General features: G+C 43.2%; 4 protein-coding genes across 8 annotated transcripts in view; 2 read left to right on the top strand and 2 right to left on the bottom strand.

Annotated features, from left to right (window-relative positions):
* The window catches only part of eIF6 (eukaryotic translation initiation factor 6), a 91,707-nt gene extending 87,221 nt beyond the window's left edge, over positions 1-4,486 (bottom strand). Inside the window, exon 1 of the mRNA XM_066399897.1 lies at positions 4,477-4,486. The gene's annotated coding sequence lies outside the window, so the exon portion shown is untranslated. The remainder of the gene's footprint in view (positions 1-4,476) is intronic.
* Positions 4-627, bottom strand: Srp9 (signal recognition particle 9). The gene is made up of 2 exons (XM_066400437.1): positions 422-627; positions 4-227 (listed from the first exon to the last, which is right to left on the bottom strand). The coding sequence occupies exons 1-2, from the start codon at positions 560-562 to the stop codon at positions 132-134; spliced, it is 237 nt and encodes a 78-aa protein (XP_066256534.1). The 5' UTR covers positions 563-627; the 3' UTR covers positions 4-131.
* On the top strand, positions 1,209-4,448 carry LOC136415498 (RING finger and SPRY domain-containing protein 1-like). Its single transcript, XM_066400085.1, has 8 exons — positions 1,209-1,716; positions 1,894-2,074; positions 2,180-2,350; positions 2,456-2,663; positions 2,716-2,975; positions 3,030-3,244; positions 3,300-3,557; positions 3,800-4,448. The coding sequence occupies exons 1-8, from the start codon at positions 1,484-1,486 to the stop codon at positions 3,906-3,908; spliced, it is 1,635 nt and encodes a 544-aa protein (XP_066256182.1). The 5' UTR covers positions 1,209-1,483; the 3' UTR covers positions 3,909-4,448.
* A 270-nt stretch (positions 4,487-4,756) lies between the features above and the next one.
* Positions 4,757-22,760, top strand: part of LOC136415708 (serine/threonine-protein phosphatase 4 regulatory subunit 1-like) — a 45,061-nt gene continuing 27,057 nt past the window's right edge. For 2 of the 5 annotated variants that reach the window (XM_066400441.1, XM_066400438.1), the window contains exons 1-3: positions 4,757-4,972; positions 5,036-5,083; positions 11,302-11,410. In XM_066400441.1, coding sequence (XP_066256538.1) covers positions 4,960-4,972; positions 5,036-5,083; positions 11,302-11,410 — 170 coding nt within the window. In that variant the 5' untranslated portion in view covers positions 4,757-4,959. Of the gene's footprint in view, positions 4,973-5,035; positions 5,084-11,024; positions 11,154-11,301; positions 11,411-22,470; positions 22,512-22,760 lie in introns of those variants that run through there. The other 3 variants (XM_066400439.1, XM_066400440.1, XM_066400442.1) reach the window with 3 other exon arrangements.

Genomic DNA, 22,760 nt, shown 5'->3' with positions numbered 1-22,760 from the left:
AACTGAAAAGAGTATTTTTATTATAGAAAATACAGTTATAATGATAATTTAAAAAAACAATCAGCCTCAACAAAAAATGAATAAGAGTCTCTCCCTTAGAATGGTTTAATGTAAACCATTGGAATGGTTAATTATGACTCTTTGGACACCATATGCCTCACCAGGTTGCTAATGAACTTGTCGATTTTCCTCAGGTCTTGGGCGATTTCTGTTTTGAATTGAAGGCACTAGAACAGAAACTATATTGTGGAAAACAAGGCAACAGCTCCAGTGCTTGGGTCAATATGCAGGCTCCACCATATGTTTCCTAAGTTATTGGCCACAAACAGGAATATCAGAGAGGTAAATTCGTTTACACTTTTAGCAGAAAATAATGCTTAAACCGTGGCTCAAGAGCCATTGCTCAATAACGCATACATACCACTGAATCATCAGTCATCTTCAGGATGAGCTGGTTTTTGGAGTGCACATATTTCATAGTGTATCGTACTTTATAAGGATCCTGAAGGTACAGTTTCTCTGCGGCCTTCTCAAATTCTTCCCAGGACTTTAGGAATGTCATATTTTTTATTTTAAGGCAAAAAGACTTTGAAAACGCTGATAATTCACTGTGTACATTTGTGTAATAAGTTGAATTCTTAGGTTAGAATTTTTAATGTTTCACGTCATGACAATTTTGATGGATATGTTAAGGCAACCAGGCATACACAATACAAATTATATTTTCGAAGACGTCTGTATATGCAAACATTTTCTTCTACAATTTACATCATGAAAGGAAAATTTGTGCGAAATTCAGTCACTCAAAATAATAGTGGACTTCCACTTATCAGGAATAGAGAAAAATCTGGTGTATAATGCAATCAGGCATACAAGAAACAAGTTTACTGCTGAGATTCGCTTCGCATGAAGATCTTAAAGGAGACATTTTTTTGCAATGTGTTTATGCATTATGAGAGCACAGAGGGCAGAGATTCTGGCAGAAAAAAGTCACATAAAGCGATAGCAAAGTTTTTCTTATCAGTAGAGAAAAAACAAAATGAGTTAGCAACCCAAATATGAATTTACAACGTTGCCATATTATTCTCCATTATCTACAGATATCACGTGATCTCTCTTTACTAAACTTCTTCAATCTCACGTGGTGTGCTCTAAACGAATAAAAATTTACTATCAAAACGAACAAACGTCACAAACTGACAGCTACAACTCCTAACCAACAATCCCAAAGTTTTCAAAGTAGTGGCCAAATAAAACTTAAAAAATACCAAAAAATGCAACATAAAACGTACAAAATTAGATTTTAAGCAGCGCCCCGCGTTAAGCAGAACCCGCCACTAATGTCTGGAGCCGTTCTGCAAACTCATCAGGGAATCAGCAGCAATAAAAGTGATATGTTATTTCTATTCAGCCCCACATAGAACCCTCCCAGTTTACAAGAACCTCACCAAGAGTATGTAGCTAGTAATTAAGGCGAAACAGTATGGGTATGTGCTGGTGCAAAAAGAAGAACGAGGAGGGTACCACGGTGGCACTACATAGGGTGGAGGTGCAAGAGCCATATATTCGAGGGCATCTTTCTCATTCTCCTCCATCACCAGCCCCACAGATGCAGAGGACTCCCAACAAAGTCGAGGCCAAATCACAGAGTGATGTTTCATTAGTTGACAAGCTAATCTTAGATACTTTAGGAATTATTGAGACTTTAGTGGACAAGTAAGTACCTGATTAAGATTCAGCAAACTTTAAAAAACTTAGAGCAAAGTACGACTTCTTTAATTTTTATGTAAAACATCTTAGTCACCCACAGCTTATCAGTTATTTAAGGAGATTTAATTTTGTACTTATTTACCATATTGTTTTGTAGAACTTTTGTTATATTCCTATTTACAGTGAGCAGGAACCACCAAGTGCTATGCTGCACCTGCATAACATTGCTGACAACGAGGAAGGTTGGATCCAAGTAGTCAATTCTATGATCAAAGTTATACCTTTAGCAGACCCTCTAGGCCCTTCGGTTATTACTTTGCTTTTAGATGATTGCCCTTTGCCTTCTAAAGAGTCCATTATAAAGGTAATAACAAATTATGTGAAGATGAAAAGTTAATTCACCCTGCAGCTTTAACTGCATAGAGCCACTTTCTGTTGCCACCCATTGCTAATGGACTCCTATTTTCAGGTGGTGAACATGTTTGTTCTTTCACGTGAAACTGCTTTAAGTGAAAGAGACAATCCTGCTAGGCAGAGGAATGTTTGCGTGGCACTTGGTAGTATTGCCGAAAAGTTAGCTGGTCCTAGGAATATAGAGATTTTAAATGGTGGAGTTATAGATTATCTTCTAACAAATTTGGTTAGTTTTTTTTAAACTCAGGTGTTGCTTGTGTTGAAAATAAGGATTCATAGCCATTAACCAAGAACTGGACCATTTTGGTAACTAAAACATGCTTTCTTTCAGGAACCAGAGACTAATCCCAATGTGATTTTATTTTCGTTAATAGCGCTAGAAAAATTCGCGCAATCTAGTCAAAACAAAATATCGATTTTGAATAAGCTGAAGAAAATGAGTCCCTCTCCAATCCACAAGCTGGAAAAGTGGAAAAGTGAGACGCATTATGTGAAGCGACAGGCCGGTTTCTGCGCCCAATGGATTTTAGATAACATTTGTAAGACTCCCTAATCAATTTTAACAATATCCCCATCGTTTTATCACTACAGTTATAACTGAGGACCGAAATTACTCCTATCTATCGATAAACATGGAACACATAAATGCAATGCTCAACACCAGCGACGTCAGTGAATACTTGAAGATCTCACCTGACGGCCTTGAGGCAAGAAGTGACGCGTATAGCTTTGAGAGTGTGAGGTGCACCTCCCAAGCTGATGCTGGTATCTGGTACTACGAGGTGCTGATTATAACGCCTGGTGTAATGCAAATCGGATGGGCGACTAAGAACAGTAACTTTCTAAACCACGTAAGTAGCTTTCAGAGTTTGATGGAAACGGTTACAATAAGGGGAGGTTCCTAGGAAGGCTATGGTATAGGCGATGACCGATATTCACTGTCATATGACGGCTGCCGGAGACTGATTTGGTACAACGCAAAGTCCGACCCCCAGAAACTTCCCCGGTGGCAGCCTGGCGACGTCCTGGGGTGTCTTCTAGACCTCCACAATCAGCAAATAATATTTTCAGTGAACGGAGTGAGTCTACCGCCGAGTGTTCATGTCTTCAGTATGGCTAAGTGCGTCCATCTAAACCATTTTCCATCGACTTTGGTTTGACTAAACGAATTTTAGGTCAGGTTTCTTTGCCGCGGCCTCCTTCATGTCCTTCCAGCAGTGCAGATTCAATTTCGGAGCAGAGCCCTTCAGGCACGCTCCCAGGGTGGAGTTCAATACTTTCAATGATTGCGGAGTGTTGAGAGCCGAGGAGAAAGTAGTACTGCCGAGGCACATTTTCTTGAGGCAGTTGAGGCAACAGAATATTAGGGAGGATAGTTGCACGCTATGTTACGACCAGAAGGCCACCATACGGCTTTTGCCCTGCAGGCATTCGTAAGTTCTCCTGTAGCATGTATGTTGAGTCAATTCACTCTTTGGTTTATATAGGGTGATTTTGTGCGGGGTTTACACTATTGGTTTTTTCTGAAGGTATAGCAGCGATGAGGCGGCAGATAGATGATAAATATTAGTGGGAACGCTTTAAAAATCACCTTGTATAGATTAGTAGTTGATATACAGGGTGTGAGTTTGTTCTGGACATTCAAGGGAACCTAACGGGTAATTTTTTTCTTCAGAGGCTTCTGTGCTTCCTGTGCCAACATGCTAACTGAGTGCCCCATGTGCCGCGCCCCTTTCAGCCAGATCATGGTCGAAGACTTTCGCAAAGGTGACATCGAGCAGTGACTGTGGAGAGTTCTTCTTCAAGCGTAGGAACAAATGATTGTTATTATCTGGCCACGTTCATACCTCAATAGGTTATTGATAAGTTTAACTAAGGGTCGAGGAGTAGAAGGTTATTGATTTTGCTAGTCTTTTTGTATTCCTGTACTATAGAGATTTGAGGGATCATTGCGTCCCCTTTATGTAGGCAAATAATGTAAAGGATACGAAAACGTGGCCTTTGATTGTACATATTGTTATAAGAGCGTGTTTTTAAATTTGTTTTTGTTTAGTTTATTTAGTATGACTTTCTTGTGTTTTGGTGTCTCGGAGACTTGCATTAGATGTAACTGATTCGAACAAATAAGCCGGCACAGGATTTCAACCCGCTGGCTTGTGAAACCATTCAGTTTCGCTTCTTAAGACCCAAGTCGGACACTGCTTGTGTATATTCTGCATTTATTTAATATTGCCACGGTTGCGAATCGGCTCAAAAATAGGTATTTTTATGAAGAGAACACGTTGTTTTTGATTAATTCTATCAGGAATATATTTTTTAATGTTAACGTTGCCGGAGAGTTTCACTCTTAACGCCCTGGAAATCGATACTCGTTTCTACCCGCCGTTTCAAATCGCCCGCCGTTTGTGGGGATCTTGCCTTCGCCATGTTGGCAACGGCAATTTTCAAACCCAAATTTGGTTTTAATGCTGTTTCTTTAGTTGCGCGAGTATTGGAGACTTGATTAATTACGTTCTTGGGGGCGACTCGTCGGGGTTTTGGGAGGTAGAAAAGGGGCAATACGAGGCTCTGTATTTAGAAAAAAATTTTGGCGAGGCGTCAAAGTCAGAGGAACGATGCGCTGCTGTTCTTCTTCGTGGGTGTTGGCAGCACTGCCCGAAAATGCAAAACAACAATTTTTTCTTTCATAAACATTCTGTCGTTTGGTTGAATTTCCCTTTATATTGAGTTTTTTCACCGATATTCCCACGAATTCGGCCCAATTCTCAGTGAAACCGTCCGCTGGAACTGTGTGTGTGTCCCTGCAAATGCCCCCTTCACTCAAACCGAACTAAAATGGCCGGTGCTGGTAAGTCGAATGGATTGTATTTTTGCCCAAAATAAACCCTGTGACGTTGTCCCTGTTTTTTAGATGTTTCACTAACATACGATGAGCTTTTGGATGATCTGACTGACGAAGGTATGACTCGTTATCTGGATTATTTATAGGCGCAATTCCCCATTTGAAAATGCCCCCCTCGAGGAATGTCAACTGATGTAACTTTAAATACTCCACGCTCCAGATGATCAAGCATTCAACGGAGCTCTCATAAGCTCCTTTGTGTTGACTGTGCTGCATGTTGATGTATGTGAGAATGTGCTTGTGATACTAGTCCTTGTCACACTAGCATGAACTTGTAGGTTTAGTTGTGCAGTTAAACTCTTCGACACTACGCTTTACAGTATGCTATGATTATTTATTACTCAACTGGGCCTTAGCATATAAAGCAAATAATTTTTGATTTAAATTGAAGTGACATTTTTAGAAGCGTTAATTGATATTTCTTCTAAGAATCTCTGTAAAATGGAGAGTTTAGGTACCACTAGGCTTAAGTTATTATCAATTTTAACTACCAATCTGGGGAACTCATTACAAACTCTAAACAAATATGAAGGTGCAAGGGTTGCCTCCTTTATAAAACCTCCTATAATTCCTTTAAATATCTTAATTTCCCCTGCCCTTTTGACATCCTTACACCCCACAGATCTCCATAAATTTTTTTGAATATCTTTTCGTGTGCTTAGAACTTGAAATAACCCCAATTTCCCGGGAAATTCTCTTATTTTATTCACTTATCCATTACTTTTTTTAATTCTGATTAAAATATACCAGGCGACCACAGAAACAGGATCTTCACTGTTAGATATTATTAGCTTAGAAAGGCAATTATCGTGTGTTCAGGATGGTTTAGTTTTAGTCCGCGTCTTTTCGCAAGTCAATAGAAAATCGCAATATAAGGCGACTGCAGAAAATAGTATTTGAAGGCAGGGACAAATTTTTTTCCTTCACATCTTTTCCAAATTTTTAGATATTTAATGGAAACTTGAGATGCGCCATTGCCACAAGGGTTGCCTGGCGTGCGAACGAACTGATGCTTTAAGGCAAGTGATATTTTTCCACCGGTCAGCTCACCACATTTTTGTGGGGCCCACACCTCAACGTTCGAATTGCTCGATCGGTAAATTTACCCAGAAACTCTCGTTCAAGACGGATAAGTCATATTGAATTTGTCTGGAAATTTCTGATCTTGACCGCCAACTTCAATAATGACAGGATCAATAAGTTGCTATGTGACGCGAATGACAGTGATACTCAACAATTTTAACACATGAACTACTATTGGCCCGTAAGGCATCTCCTTTGTTTACAAGCCTAGGGGACGGGGGCTTCCTATTAGGGGCGAGCTTGCCCCCCCCCCCCCCCCCCTTCAGTGCAGTGTTGCCAAGCTCTGTAACTTTTCCTTTGATCTAGGAAAATCCCAAATTAACCATCAGGTCGTCACGACATTATGTTTAAAATTATTCGTTTCAAAATTGCATATGCCGGGAATATGCCGCCAAGAGGGATGAGTCATATTGAATTTGTCCGGATATTTTCGAGTTTGACCGTCAACTTCAATGATGACAAAATGCATTGTATGTGTGATGTAAATGGGAAGTTGACAGTTATTAGAAATGAAATTCAGTTGATCGGTAATTCGCCGGACGAGTACGAGGACAAGACATTTTTGCACTGTCTAAAACTGTCCGAAATTGTTCAGTCAATGCATCAAAGCCTCCAAATTGCCTCTGTGCATGCACTAAACACGTTTTTCTTCTACTTTCACGAGTAAATTGCAAATAACCTGAGGATAACCCATAACAAAACTAGCAGTTGCCGAGTGCTACCGGGGAGTAGCTACTCCTAACTAAAGTGCATGTAGCTAACTGTCCTAACAGAAACCTGGATGGCAAACGGTGAATCCAAACACCAAGTCGTACAGTTGGTCCCATCACGTATGGAGTACAATAGAGGCCAATTTTCTCTAGATCTGCCACGTAGGCAACATTGTCAAAGCTTTTACACTAAGAGTTGTGAATCTGACAGTTTTATTCCACAGAAAGTTGACATATGATCACTTATCTGGCTTGCATCCATGCTATCTCTCTTCAATACGACATCCCTAGCAGATAATTGGCTCATCTATCGCCCGAAAAAAGCTGTAGGAACCAATCAGGATACAGGATTAGATATTAATGCCTCCAAGACCAATGACAAAGTCGTCTACTGGCACATTGCAGGTAACAGAGAACCCGTCACACTCACGCACTTGAGCACACTTCTCCTTGTAGGGTAGATTACCACTTACCACAGTTTAATGCGAATCCCTGGATAGTCAAAACCCTTGATATGCAATTAGTTTATAAACTGCACACATTCCCGTTGCAGGTCTGACCTCCCATACCGGGTGTCCCAAATTGGTGCTAGATTTACCGGGTGCTCCAGAAAGGTTGTACCAAACTTACGAAGGTTATAAGGGACATTGCGGCGAATAATTTTTGGTATAGAAACCTCTAGTCAGAAACAAGTCTTTTTGGCCCCAGAGGCATTTTTGTTCAAGGCTTCGATATTCAACTTAAGTGAATAGAACAAAATCGAACAAACAAAAAATTTCTTTGTCTTCTGACTTTCTGAGCTGTTGGATAACGCACCCGTTCCTATGGGCATACAGAGTAGAATGTGGTTCCAACATGACGGTGCACCTGCACATTTTACCCGTACCGTGCAGGACCATCTAAACTAACATTTTTATGAGTTGATGGATGGGAAGAGGCGAACCTGTCAGGTGGCCAGCGTGAAGTTCAGATTTAAGTCCGTCGAACTTTTTCCTCTGGGATTATATCAAGTCGTTGGTATATGAACCACCCGCAGCCGCCCAAGAGGAATTGTTGGGAAGAGCGATTGCAGCCTCTCTTTTCGTGCAGCAAGATCCGCACATGTTACAACGGGTGGGCAATTCAACCGTTCAAAGAACAAATTTATGGATCCAGGTTGGGGTCATCATTTTCCACGAGCGAACGTTACGTTGTTGAACAAAAATGGCTCAGTTTTGACCAGGGGTGTCTATGCAAAGATTGCTCACAACCTTAAGTTCTACAATCTCTTTGGAACATCCCGTATATTGGTTCCTAAAAGACACTTTTCAGGCGAAATTTAGAGACTTTTACGAGAGACCGCGTTTCAGAGGTGTTTTAAATTTTACCATTTTCAAGAAAAATTGTTTTTTTCGGGCGTTTTCGAAAAGCTTCTTCAGGGGCGTACGTGCTTGAACAGAAATTATCACTTGTGGGGTTGAATTTCGCTCGGAAGCGCACGCGCGAATTAGGGAAATTGGGGTTTAAAAGAACATAGCTCCCCAGCTAAACCGTCTGCGCACGCGCGCTTTTCTCTCTTCCAAGGGGCACCCTGCGCACTCGACGTTTCTAGAAGTATTGAGTCTCATTCCTTCAAATCCGCGACGGCATTGACCATTCAAAAGACCAGCGGTTCGAGTGTGAGAACGGGAATCGACCATGTAAAAGACAATCCACACATTACATGGTTGTGGACTTGCTAAATTATGGATTGTTTATAATTAGTCGATTATTTGCAATTTATAACGATTAAATTGCGTTTATGTAGTCAGTTGCTCTCCGCCCAGCGCACGCCGCAGCTGCGTTTCCACTTAATCTCAAATAGAATTCAACCACGTTCTCTTTCTCTTCGTTTGAATAATTTGCGGCAGTTTTGATAGAGAACTTTTGCATAATCTGCGCTTGCAAGCATGAAGCATCCAATATACCGGGTGTCCAAGTCAAGGATATCGGGCGAGGATTTGCGTAAACGGTGATTAAGTGGGAGGAAAGCTTCAAATTTAAGGGGACAAGTTCATGAGCGAACAGATGGCAATTTAAAGAAAAAAGCAGAAATTTTCGAATATCGCCAAGAACGGTAATGAATCGCATTTTTTCAAATTACACTCCCGGTAAACTTTTTGAGCGTTTGAAAGCCATTTTTTGTCACATATTCATTGATGTGTCACAGCCTTTTCCTTTACCTGAAACCGAAAATTTTACAGCTTTTGGGAAACGTAGAGCTCGTTAGTTTAAAAATCGCGAAATACTCTACTGGGCGTCCAATATAAGGATGCTCAGCGTGGAGATTTCGCGAACACTAATGGATACAAACCGAAATTAGAGTATGGGGTTGTATGGTAGAGAAGTTTGCGCATTAAAGGGAGCAGCTTCACGAACGAACTGATCAGTTTTCTGTTATTTCGAAAACCGCAAAATTTGTTTTTTTGCATTTCCTCCGAGCCATGGCAAGAGATGGGCGGAAACTAAGACCGCGTGTCCATCGTACTCGTTTGTGAGGCTTACATTAACAACGTTTCTTCGTTTGTCAAGAATAGTTGTCTTTTTTTAAAATGCGGCCCTGGAAGTTTTTTGCTAATTTTAAGACGTTTTTTCCCACAAATCCATTGGCGTGCCACACTTAGTAGTTCACGCAATATTTTAGTTTTTAATCAATTTTCTGTTATTTTACGCACCTGCTCAATTTATGCGTAATTTACCCTACAAAAGCCAGTGAAACTGCTTATTTTTTCAACGAACCGTTCATCACCTAAATTTCAAAAATTCCTCCAACAAGTGGCCATTGTTTTCCAAGCATGAATAGCATCTCCTTGACCTGCCAGAGCCGTATTTAGGAAAAAAGGTCATTCTTGGACAGCGAAATGTCCCGGAATGAATTTTTTGTTGCACTTCTTTCGTCATTACTCTCTATACAATTGACATATGTCAAGTCGGTCAGATCGCTCGCATTCTATAGTCAACTGTCAGTTTGTTCCCGGCTGCGTGACATACGACAGACACGGGATCAAGGCGACCGCGTTGGAAATAATGTTTCCCCACATAAATAATGCTCTTAATTTCCTACAAAGTGTTGTGTCAAACGCTGACGTTCGAATTAAAAGTGGCGGCAAAACGGCCGTTGCGCCGACCTTGCTGCAGTCGTGTCTAAAAAGATTCCGTCATTTTCTTGGAAAAGTGCGCGTTGCGCCGTCACGCCGAATTCGAACGCAGTATCGTGGCGCCTCATTGGAAAGCGAATTTTCCGGCCTTTTCGGGTGTTACGCGAAGGTGCTCGCCTATTGCGTGTGTTTGAAGATGGGGATGTTTTGAATGTATCCTGTTCAAGTAGGGAATCCTTCGAAACCTAACCTGCAAAACCCATACTGTCGTAGCTAAAACCGTACCCCATTCCCTGCGTCACCGATAGATATAGAGAAGGCATGCAAGTAGGCCGGGAAACCGCAAAGTTTTTGCAAAATGGCACGGATTTATCGTTTTATCATTTCCAAGATGGCTCCGTTTTTGTTTTTTTTATTTTAATTTCCAATATGGCGATGCGCCGGCGTCGAGGGGCCGGGCACTTGAAGTTTCTAAGGCACGTTTTTTTTTTTTTTAATTTTTTTTTAATTTCTTAAAATTTCACTTTTAGATATCTTAAGCTGCCCTTCGACGCCCCCTCGCTCGGCGCAGCTGCCGAGGGGCCAGCGTTATCTCGCTTCGAAACGGGACATCGAATTGATCTTACGTATTTACAATCGGATACGTATCCGTGATCCGTCGATCAAATTCATAAAAAAGAAATCCCACGCACTCGTCGCTTCCAAACGTTTATCCCCCAAGGTCAAGTCCAAGCCCAAACCTCCCCCCGCCGCCCCGGCCCCTGTTACACTATCATCACATCCACCCCCGCCCCGAGGAAACGACCCCGCTGCTGCGCAGGCTCCCAATCGATCGGGGCGCGACTGGAGCGCCCCGTTCTTCGGACGGGCGCGCCCAGAATTACCCTACAACTCCACCCGGCTGCTTTGGGGTGTTTGGCCTTTAGCCACGCGGATTTAGTTTGTTTTGATGCTCCTGTTGAAAAAAACCGGTTTCCAATTGTTGTTGTAGCTGAGTCGCGACGCTTCCACCCCGGCTGACGTCAGCGCGTTTTTGTTTCGCGGTTTTCGATTGGGGGGGTGCGGTTTTTTTTCCCGTTTGCGAGTGAGAGTTTTTCCCCCCTCGAAAAGCACCCAAAACCAGAAAGTGGGCTTTCGGCGTTCCTCCTCGTTGAGATGGGGCGGCAACGAGCTCGCCCTCGAGAACCCAAACCTATCGACCCGAGATGCCTCTTGAAGGTGAGTGCTTTTCGCATCATCCTCGGGGCCTCGGCCCCTCTATCGGCCCTTATGCCTTCCTATTTTCCTTTCACTCGGGGCATTCTTGCGGGGGTGCATTCAGCGATTTTCTGTAATTTTTTAAGTGCGCTTTTGCACCTTTTTGCAGGTTTCGATCAGGGCGACTACTCGTCCGCGAGTCCCCCGGGAAGTGACACGTCCCTCACGTCTTTGCTGGGCGTCGAAAAGTACGTGCAGAACGGAGATTCGTTTGAGAGGTAAGTCATCTTTGATATTGATCATTCTTCGCTGAAAAACGCAGTTTTGCCGGTGAGGTGTTGCCGTGATAGCTCCGAGTTTAGCGCGACGTGCCAGCCGTTCCTCTTATTTTGATGGTGACCGTCCCCGAGACGGACTTTGACGAGAGGAAAAATTCACGGTTAAATTCGCGTAAACACTGCAAAGGGACACCAATTCGTTCCCGAGACAACGTGGCGACTCGGGGGGGATCTCTCGACGTGTAGAACTGACACGAATGCCATTGCTAACATTGATCCAAGCGACTGCGAGACGAAAAAATGCCATAAAATTTCATTTGCCGTCCGCGCTACTGACCTGAATTCGAGCCACTGCCTTTTCACGTTCAAAACATTGACAATTGTTCGAACAATTGACAGTCGGTTCACGTCCAGCCATCATGGCGCTCCACAGCCACCTACACCAGGTGTACCAAAACGGCCCGATTTTACGCTCCTCTGACGATGATGATTCTTTGGCAGAGGCGTAACTTCGTTATTTCACCATTCAAACGCGATGTCTTCCAATTTAGGCAGCGATGGTCGGCAGTCTGATCTGCACCTACTCTTGTTGGTATTTTTCCAACTTCTTTTCCTTGCAGGAAACTGTGAAATTTTCGCTGGTGAAACGACGCACTAATGCGAACTCACTAAAATTGTGCATAGCAAGTTTGTAGTACGCACATCACCATTCACCACTGACCGACACGCGGGCTGGGATTGATCGGGTTGATTAGGGCATCATTTTCGGAGTAGGACTTACGCGAGAAATACCTTGAAAAGCCGTGCTAAAGCTTATTTTTTGGCTTAGTTTCGGGGAGACGCATATTCTCGGAAGCCATGGCCTCGATGGTTGGTCGACCTGACGCCAATTTCACCAACCACGAGGTCCGTTAAGTTGGTGCCAAGTTGCGTGACGAGATTATGCCGTTTCAAAATTTGGGCAGCCCCGATGGCTTTCGGGGCAATTCGGAGAAAACTCAAAATAGTTTTAATTTTCTTCTCGACTCATTCGACGCGGAAATTCAGAATGACTGACACTTCACCGTTGCAACTTTTCCGCCTCCACAACGCGGCGATCTCAAATTTAAAATTCGCCGTTTCGGTTTTCGACAACCATCATCAATTTTGGCTTCTCTTGTGGGCGCCATCTTGAATTTTCACATGTTTTCACCCAGCTTTTTCTGATACGGTGATGTGTCACGTATTAGGGTTCAGTCTGGCAGTCTAGTGCGACTATAAAGAGTCCCGTTTTTGCTAAGAACGCCTTTGATAATGATCACAGAATTGCTGCTTGCGTCGTTCCATTTAATTCCGGCAAAATAAACATCCTGACAAAATGAGCATTCTGGCAGAAAGAACAATTCGCCTCAAAAGTAGGGAACCTCGTTGCACTGCACCACAGTTTGATGGTATTTAATTATGCGCTTTCTTTGAGAAAACTCATCTCTTTCGTCTCGCATTAACGTGGTAAATTTCATGTGTAATTGAAGCTGAAGCTCACCGTTAATTGTAGCTGGAAACTGAATTTGAACGTTTAAACAAGATAATAATTACCCCTCCATTCTGTCTTCATAATTGCCATCCTGAGCCTTAACTAATTTATATTGTGAAGCGAGATGACGTCACTTAGAGTAATTGTCATCAAATGTCACCAATTGTTTTTTCACATGCGCACTACTGGCACGTCTGGGGACGTTGAAGGACTTGAAAATCCTACTGCGGATAACCGCGACTTGTAGGTAAAAATCACTTAGTTTCCCGTTGGCAGATGTAAATGGGAGTTAAAAGACTGACGTGAGGCATATGTTATAGTATTTTCACGAAAATTGCTGAATGGCTTTAATTTTCTGAATAATGCTGCTCGCATACGAGCACAGGAAAACGCTTTAAAATTATGCTCAAAATGCTTCGGCAAAACGTTAGCGTCAGCAACATTAGAAAATGCGTCATTTGAATCTCCACACCCGGGCGTCATTAAAAAGAGAAAGAAGTTGAATGTCTTCCTTTAAGAGTCTGTCGAACTTCAAATCAAACTCTCTGTATATCTAAATTCTCGACGTCATTCGGCGTCCAAACATCAATCACTTGTCAGTTTCTGACACGAGCAGTCATTTACATTTTACGTCCCAATTTAGAGTGCTTCGATTCCGGGGAAAAATATTTATTTTCGCCTTGACGCCGTAGAAAAGTGTAAAATTGCATTTTTTTAAATTTATGTCACTTCCGGGGCAATTAACTTGGCAGGTTACGATTTATCCATTTCAATTTAATGTGTTTTCAATGGCAACGCGGCGGCTCTTTGACGTGCAGTGCTTTCTTTTATCGTTAATTTCCGCTAATCCTGTGAAATCTCCACTGGTGACATCTAGTCGAACGGCCATGACAAACAACATGGTTGACGTTCATTTGTTTCAGCGTGACAGGCGGCCATATTAGTCGTCATGACCCATCAGAATGAGCGCCATATTGCAAAGGTCACGTGTTAACAAGCGGTGTTTAATTCAATTTAATTTTAGTCAATGAAGAGGTTAAACTGAAGATTAAAGCCGCCTAACCGTCATGTCGGCGTTTAAAAAGTGAAATTAAAGCGGATGGAGCGAGCAAATTTGTAAAAATGCAGTTTTACATTATTCTGTGGCAGTGAGTTCGAAAATACATATTTTTTCAGAAGCACGGCATTCTAGGTCAAAAAAAAAATCAAAATACCCGACTCCATGCATCAGAATCTGGCAGGTCGTAGCTGGTTGGATGCCCAATGACAACTGACATCTGAACAACAGGATATATACAGGGTAGCCAATATAGGATAGCCAATTTAAAATTCGTTAGTTGAGGTCAGGTGCGGCTAAGCCGAAAGCAGCATCAGTTGATCATGGCAGCGGTCAGTGGAATTTTTTAGATCCTAAATGCGTCGTGAAAATTTCGTCTCAAAAGGGTAATTGGCAAAAGAGGTATGAATGCGAATCACTTGGTTGGGTCACTCGATGCACTTTCAGACAGAAATGAAGTTCTAATATTTTGGACTTCGGTAATTCTGAACACGTTTTTAGGAGACTTTGACGACGCCTGGCCGCCATACTGAAACAAACGAACATCCATTATTCGACTTGCACGCAACTTTCTTTTGTTCCAACATGGCAGCCAGTGTTTGTTGGTTATACCGAAAGTTTCATTGTTTTTACGTTGTTCGATTGTCTTTGTCAATTGCTTTAATTTATGTTTAAAATTGTGAAACCTAGTAATGTGTGTATTAACGTTAATTAAAATACCTCTTCGCTCGAGTACCTTGCGCACATAGTTTTACCATTAATCATTGTTATAGTTTGTTCTGAGCATCAGATTCCTAGATAGCGGTGCAAAAACCGTAAACAGGATTATGCATGTTTAATACTGGTTAATATAGTTATCGTAATTAATCATTAACGATCTCCGTACTGCTCGAGAAAATTCATAAATTATTCATATTAATTTGTCCGGCTGAGAAAATATTTTTTCCTTAACGTTGAGCGACCGCAAAACTCGTAAATTTGTATGCCAAAAGTGTCAGCTGTCGTTGTCATTTGCGTCGCACATGTGTCATTTGCTCCGCTACCATTGAAGTGTAGACGAATATTTTAGCGTGCGGAAAACAATCGTCCTACAACGTACAACTTCAATGGAAAAAAGGTGGATTTTTCCCTCTCGCGAAGGGCCGCCAATGGTGTCCGCGGGGCGAGCTGGCGGGCCCAGTGGCGGGCCAGTGCAGTATTGTCCATTTCAAAGGTAAACGAAATCGACACCGAACCGCCCGAAAAACGGACGGAAAGACGTCAAAGTCGGCATTTCGCCCGCAAAAATGTCCGACAAGCGACCGCCGGTCCACGGATGGTGAAAGGAACGGGAATATTTTATACAAACACGCGTATACGCGACGCCTCTGATTGGGTGGCGGGTTCCGCGGGGTTTGGGAGACTCCCACAAGGGGCCGTGTTGCCGGATCGCCTCTGTCCAAGCCTCCGGCGCTCCTGGCTCTTCCCTCAAATGTCGAATACTGGAGGTGATTTACAATTGTTGCCATGCATTAGCGCCGTATTCCTCTCAGAGGCCTTGTGCGGTTTTCCAGAGCGGTTTTTGCATAAATTTGTTAGATGTGGCAACAGTGCCGTCTCAACATCTAGGTATACATTTGCACCTCCATAGTCGCCGCCTATTTCCATTGTACATACTATCAATAACATTAGGAATCGTCTTAAGTTGGGAAGAATTTTTCCATTAATGTAAAACTCCTTCCATTTAAACGTGTTTGCCCGATTGATATTAAATATTTCAAATCTCAGCTATCTAACTTTGTTGCTGGAAGTACAGCGTCGTTCGGCGGAAACTTTTACAATGGAGATGGAAGTTAATGGAAAGTTTCTTTGGCTCATTAATATCGTGCATTTCCAAAAGCGTCGCCGAGAGTTGTTTTAACTGATTTTCCGACAATGACTAATTGAAGTTGTTCAAGGGTAGGAATACGAGTTTTGCCCCGGGAGTTGTATTTCGTTGCAAGTACCTCGATGGCCGTCGAGGGAAGACGCATTACTGAGGGTCGCTTCGGGTTGAAAGAACATTTATTGCCGAAAAAGAGAGAAAGGAGAATTCTGGGTTGTCAAGTGGCGGCGTGTAGGGCGTCATGATCGACAAGCGTCATGCGCCACCATTTTGGGGAAGTCTCCAGCCACCTCACCTACGTGACGCCATTTCCTAGACCATAGTGGCTTGTTGTCGTTAAGAGATATTTCCTCGCTATGTGTCATCAGCTATGGAAATATCATATTTTCGTTAAAAAATCACGTTAAACTCGCGGGTGCGGCCCGCCGCACGCAAACGGTATCTTTTGACAGTGACAGTAAACTCGCATTCGTCAGCGGCCATTTTGAATCGTCGAAGACGTCAACTGCATCCCTCGCATGATCGCTATTTGGAAAGCGGCCCATCCCTAGTTGCGTCGCGGCGCTGTTTTGCGGTCATCGGCCTACACCGTGAGTCACCGTTGTATAGCGGGGCTCTCTCCGAGGAGGGCTGCTATCGAGAGGGGATCGGCGGGGGGATAGCCAGAGGTGGGGGCGCCGGGTCAAGGGGTAAAGGTCGAAACACCGCGTGCGTCATTGGATTACCACCTGATTCTCTCTCTCAATAAACTCTTTGATTATAGCCCTGGAAGGAACGAGACGAATCAACCGGAAACTTGTCAACATTGCCGTTTGATATATTCGTTTTGTTTCTGCTTAGATATTATAATTTGATTCGTTTGGAGGTCTCCGCGTAACCTTCCAGGAATCAGTCACCCGGGGCTGTCTGGGGTCGAAAAGTGGTCCGCGAAGGTGCGGCAGTTTTTCTCACTCCGTTTGGGGCTCACATCTTGTACCCGCAGGGGCGTACCGAAACCGTAACTTCTCGAAACTGCGATTATAGGCGAAACTTTCTTGGGGCATAGACCACCGGAGCGCGGTCGCACTTAACACCTTTATTAACGTCCAAAAGCCAACGACTTCCGCAGGGAGCCCCCTTTTCTCTATTTAGACCCATCTGGAAATAGATCCAGACGGCGGGAATGACAAATGGGTTCGCGGGGGATCTGCCGCCTGTGCATTAACATCCGGAATGCCATTGGAGTTTTCAGTGTCTTGGTCTATTTTTGTCCATCATCCGAAGAGGCTCAACGAACGGAACGATTAAAGTACTCGCCAATTACAGCGAAAAGAAACCCGAACCCATTTGTTTATTGCGCAGTCAGCCTCATGGCATTGACACGTCGTATCTTACTTTACTACGTTCTTAGGACTCGGTACTGTCGTTTTTTTCTCGTTTTCTCGTTTCATTGCGAGCACGCAAACAACAACCGGGAGGACCCTGTATGGGTACCGAGAGGCCGGAGTCTTTGCATAAGCCCCGCGTGCTTGGGGGGCACGTTAAGTGTAACGTCAACGGAACGAAGGGATCTTTCGGTAGGGGGCGAGGGCCGAAGGGGGCACACCTAGAGCAGCGGCATCGGCAGCCATTGACCGAGACCGGATGCGACAGAGGCAGCGTGACGGGAAACCGGAGAGCTCCAAGAAGGGGGCTCGAAGACAGAGGCGCGCCCAACAGCGAAACGTAAACAGACCGAGATCAATCTCTATATTTAACGTTTTGTTTTTCCGAAAATAATCGAATTGATTTTCGAAATGTCACCGTTAACGTCGACGTGTTTATTAGGGCGTTGGGTAATGTCTTAATAGCCTCCCAAGTTGATTAATGGGCCTTTAATGCCATCAGCAGGCACCTTTGTTATTATTTTTAGAGTTAGAAACGGTCTGGATATAATATTTCGTCATACGGCATCTACTCAATCCCCAAATCGGCCTAAAATAGCACCAGGTATTGCGTTTCAGGACGTCTGAGGATCCGGAAACCAATCGAAACTGAAGCAGGAAGAAAATTGATTCAAATTGCCCGCACAAAAACGTGGCCTCTCGATTGGCCGAATCGCGGACCTATTGACAGCCGCCATCCGCCATTGTTGCCGGCCGACATTCCGTCGTTCGTGATGGTTTTTGCAGTTTCCCTTTGAAATATTTTTTCACCCCCTTTTCGGCGATCATCATCGATATTCGCGTTTGGACTCTTCAGCAAAGTCGTTTTAAGAGTATTTCTCATAATTTTTCTGCGGGTGGCTTACCTTTTTCGAGTGCGAGATGCACCTATTCACTTACATCAGAGAAAGCGATCTGTGATTAAAGCACGAATCGTAATTGTCCAAAGGAGGAGACGTATTCAAGTTGAACGGAATAATGAAGCGAAACTTCGGTTAATAATGGCAATTTAAATGTCTATTGATCGAACTCATGTATGTAATTCTTACGGCACTGTTTTTCAGTGCTTTCTGGTGCTGAAAAGTCGTCAAAAAATGGCGGATTTTTATCTGGCGTCCTTGTTTTGTTATGTCATTTGTCGATGGGTTAGACAAAGTCGAGCAGCTCTAGACGGCCATTGTTCGGCCTCTCGGTGGCGGCACTTCATCTTCATGGCAAACGAGCTTAAAATTTTTGTCGTTTGTTTTGACGCTTTCTACGCACCTCATTATAAATCTAAAGTTTTCCAAATTTTACTAAGCTTTCCTCAAAACGTAACGGTTTCATTAATAATATATCACTTAATACACCTAATCTCGTGCAATAAAAGATTGGTAATAGAAAGATTTTTGAAACCATTATAAAATCGTTACTCATAAAACTAAATAATTATTAGAAATAACGGCTTTACTTCCATTCCTGTCACAAATTTAAATTGGTTCTTATAATTTCTTAATGTAATTGCAACGGCAGCACCGCCCGCGCACAGAGTTACTTGCTGTAATTCCGTTTTATGTCTGACTTTTTCAGGTGTTCTAAAGGCTATAATATTTTTATTTTCACTCTCACTTTATCTCCTTGTGAAAACGGTCTTCCATCCGCAAAGCTATGACGTTTCATCTATAAAAAGGAGTGGGATACCTCCGTGTATCACGGTAAAAACCAATATGATGTGAATGTAAACACGACTGCCACATTAAAATGCTGTAAAACTGTTATATATTGCCCCCCTCCCCCCTTGAAAACACGCATCTCTTAAAATAGAAAATTTGAAAAAAAATTAATAATATTGTTGCGATTTCCGGGGTTCGAGCGATTCCAGTAAATTCGCTTTCAGCGTAAACACAATTTATTAACTCCACAAATAAATTGCAACTCGAATTCGCTAACTAATAGTCAACTATTCAAATCACTATTTCGCCAACACTTTGATATCGCTTATCACAATCGCTTCGTTTTTGTAGTCGTACGTACTAGCCTCAGACTAAATCAGTCTTAACAATAGTCTCCTTCAACAGCCTTCAAAATGCCTGATGACGAGAAGGTTCCACGATTTTCGTACAAACCTCCAAAAATTTTAACATAAATAAACAATCCAGAATAATCGGCATACATAAGAAGTAATAAATCACTCGTCAAGCGCCCACTAAAAACCCCTTTTTTTGTCTCTGTCTTTTACCTGCGGCCGCCGCCAACCGGCCGTAACAATATTTTATTTTGAGCTTTTATTTTTGTTTTAACAGATTCAATTGCTATATATTAATTCAGGATTAGTGTTATAATAGTTATACGGAATTTAGAATTAATTTGGAGTGCAAAAAGGGGTTTTAAATAAATCAAATTTATTTACGATAGGCCAAATAGGAAAACCGCCAACATCCCGATCGTTCACGTTCCGTCACAGCCACCGTAATTCCATATAGATACCAGAGGTCCTCTCACTGCCCCTTACTTAAAAAAAAAAAAAACTTTTTTCATGGGGCGCTCCCGGGCAGCGGGGGTGCCCCTTGTGGGGCCTGGACAGATTTAGTCCCCCGTTTTTTGCCTATTGCTGTCTTGGCGATCGAAATCTAATTAAGAATTCAAGCGGACAGTAGCCAAACACGAACCGAAATAGATTTCTTAAATTTTGCAAAAATTGGGTTGTTGCTCCAGAAAATCGAGGAAATGATTGAATTGCATGCCATAAACCGCGGGCTTGCCATTGGTCAAGTAACGGACCTATCGACAGCCCCCATCTACCATTGTTTCTTGTGACGTTTGACGGCGGTTTGTGCAACTTCCGCCATTTTGTTTTTATATCTCTTCGAATGTTGTTCCGGCCGTTTTTCGCATTGTAAAGCACGAAATTCTTGATATTTGTGCAAAAGGTCGCTCCAAGCAGGTTTCTATTATTTTTTCGTGCATTAACATGCAGCCGGTGACTCACAACGAGCATTATAGATTCCGCAGAATTAATGTATATGAAATCATCGTATGGATAGGCATGCCATATCAAGGGATTTTCGGTGATTAAAGGCAAAGGTTTGATTTATGAGAAAGGGCAAGTAGTCAAGCTAACTGAATGGGATCATGGAGTGAAATTGAAGGTAACAATAATGAAGTGAATTATTGCTGATCGAATTCAAGTATGTAATTAATTATCAAGGGAGCAATGCGTTCGAGAAGTTGAAGAGAGGCCAAAACGGCGTTGCCAAATTGTTTTTGACTTCAGACAATCCGCGATTGATGTCTCTTTGGCCAGAACTTTCAATCGAAAATATCTCAAAAACTAATCAGTCTGATCAAAACGTTACATATTTACAACGTATTCAGTCCCAAAAAACCTCGGTTTCTCCCCGTGCCCCACCCATTTTGAAACTCTTGCCGTTTCGTAGATAGCAACGGTCGGCAAAGTCAGCTCAAAAAGAGAAACATTCGAGCAAATTGTAAAGTGCGTTGATTGTTCTGTAAAGGGAGAGGGCGGAGTGGTTCGTCAGGTAAAAGGAGAGCAGCTGCGGCCCGTGCCTCCATCGGCAGCTGCCGTTGAAGATGGAGGCCATCTGGCGCCTCAACACACCTTCCAGCCGTCATCGACCCCAAGATTAGAGCCCCGCATTCGGGGCTCCGAAACAAGGTGCGAAGCGACGGTGGTACCCTTTTCGGAGGCACGTTCCCGTTTGAGAAAAAATCACATCCGGTGATGAGCACCACACAGAGAGAGGGGGAATTTGTTCCTTCCAAGGTGTTTGGCCCCGAGGAAGGGCAGATGCGTCTCTTCCTACCTTATTGAAATGAATACCCCATTAAGCACGTGCGCGCGCGTCAGTGCAAGCTGCAACGGCAACGCACAACACGCGGCCCCATATTTCTTTTTTGCCCCCTAAAAGGTGAACGATTTAATTGACGAAGTACCGAAAATAGATGTCGGGGTGCAAAGAACTCGAAAGATGCTTCGATGATCCATTGCCATAACGGCTTCTTTTCCGTTTGAACTTGATTGATCGTTCTTCGTCGCGTCTCCTCTTGCACCTAGACTGGATGGGACATTTACCCGATCCCCGAAATAATGTTAGTGACCCACTTAAAAGTTGGTACACAGCCAGCACCTAACAGCATCAAGCCTCCGCATCACGGTGCAGCAAGCTGCAACAACGATGCCCGGCTTTACAAGCCCAGAAGCGTCGCATCTAATTTAAATCTCCCTTTTGTGCTAACGCGACCCCCAAAGCCGTCGGAGACAGATTAATGGGGCGTCGGTACGCGTAGGTGCGAAGGGGGCCTTCTATTTATAAAGCGCCATGTTATGACTGCGGACCCCCTGCGAACGCGGTTAAATTTAAACATCGTCCAATGGAACCAAGTCTGGAGTGCGGACAGGGCACATGGAGGATGCGTCGCAATTTTGACATCTCGATGAGTTTCTGGAAGTCATAATTTTTTTCGTTGCGTTGACTAGAATTGACGTGGCAACAGCATCCGTCGTGTTGATGGTATTTTCGTTTTGATTTGAATTTTTGCTGGAATTAACCCACAGATTGGCACCGCGGTGGCCTTGCCGTCGGCATGTCATCCGCACGTCAAATCGATAAAAGATGGTTGCGGTGTTGCCGTGTTGCCGTTTGCGGGCGTTTCTTCAAATTTCAATTTAATAATTTCTGTCAGCTTACAAAAGGAAAAATAATTTGCCGCCTCCCCTGACCTACAACCATCAACTCATACATCTGCCAGGGGCAGGTGTCAGCCTCCGCCAAATTCGCTGAGACGTTCCAAAGTCCATCCCCTTAATCGCCCCAATATATTCGACACTTCCGGCCGCAAGAGCCGAGACACTCGTACAATGTGTCTGCTTCTTATAATAGGGCTGAACCGAAAAAAAACTTAGACACTACCCGTGGCGGAATTCCCATCATATAGTCGGACACTGCCCGTGGTGGAATTCCCATCATATAGTCGGTTGAGACAGTCTTTTCCTGTACTGTACCACCTTTGATGTGAGAGGGGTCGTCTCCGGGTGAAGGGGGACCCAAAGCGGGGTGATTGCACTCAGACTGGCACGAGGGTAAAATTAGCGATTTGTAAAGGTGTTCGACGACTGACTGTGAGAGAAAAAGGGCAGGGAATTCGGTTGTAGGGGAGATATTTATTATAAGTTTTACGTTAGATAAGGTTTTGTAACAGTTGTTCTAACTTCCCCTTTTGTTTCGTTTCAGGTAAGCGATGTTGCCGTTGATGTTCTGTGGGGGGTAAGTGGTCAATTTTGCGTAACAATAACCTGTAGCGTCCCCTTTCTTCACACAATAACAGGAAATCGTTGTTGACGTTGGCTGTACGACAAGACTCCGTTATCGCACGGGGCCTGTCATCCTGCGTGTCAGTATATCACTTCGCTATTTACAATAATAATTTGTTGTTGTGTGTATTCCATGTAAATATTTTTACGATTAATTTATTTGCCGATCGTCACGGAGCAGTGCGAGGGCGGCATTCAATTG

This window comes from Euwallacea similis, chromosome 20 (assembly GCF_039881205.1).
Source record: "Euwallacea similis isolate ESF13 chromosome 20, ESF131.1, whole genome shotgun sequence".
NCBI classification, from domain to species: domain Eukaryota; kingdom Metazoa; phylum Arthropoda; class Insecta; order Coleoptera; family Curculionidae; genus Euwallacea; species Euwallacea similis.
This window is presented reverse-complemented; position numbering and strand designations above follow the sequence as displayed.

What these genes read in the sequence shown, in the direction of transcription:
- LOC136415498 (XM_066400085.1), top strand. Translation starts at nt 1,484, where the DNA reads ATGGGTATGTGCTGGTGCAAAAAGAAGAACGAGGAGGGTACCACGGTG. An exon ending in ATTGAGACTTTAGTGGACAA is followed by an intron (nt 1,717 to 1,893) that starts GTAAGTACCTGA and finishes TCCTATTTACAG; the next exon opens with TGAGCAGGAACCACCAAGTG. An exon ending in CATGTCTTCAGTATGGCTAA is followed by an intron (nt 3,245 to 3,299) that starts GTGCGTCCATCT and finishes AACGAATTTTAG; the next exon opens with GTCAGGTTTCTTTGCCGCGG.
- Srp9 (XM_066400437.1), bottom strand. Translation starts at nt 562, where the DNA reads ATGACATTCCTAAAGTCCTGGGAAGAATTTGAGAAGGCCGCAGAGAAA. An exon ending in AGATGACTGATGATTCAGTG is followed by an intron (nt 228 to 421) that starts GTATGTATGCGT and finishes TTTCTGTTCTAG; the next exon opens with TGCCTTCAATTCAAAACAGA.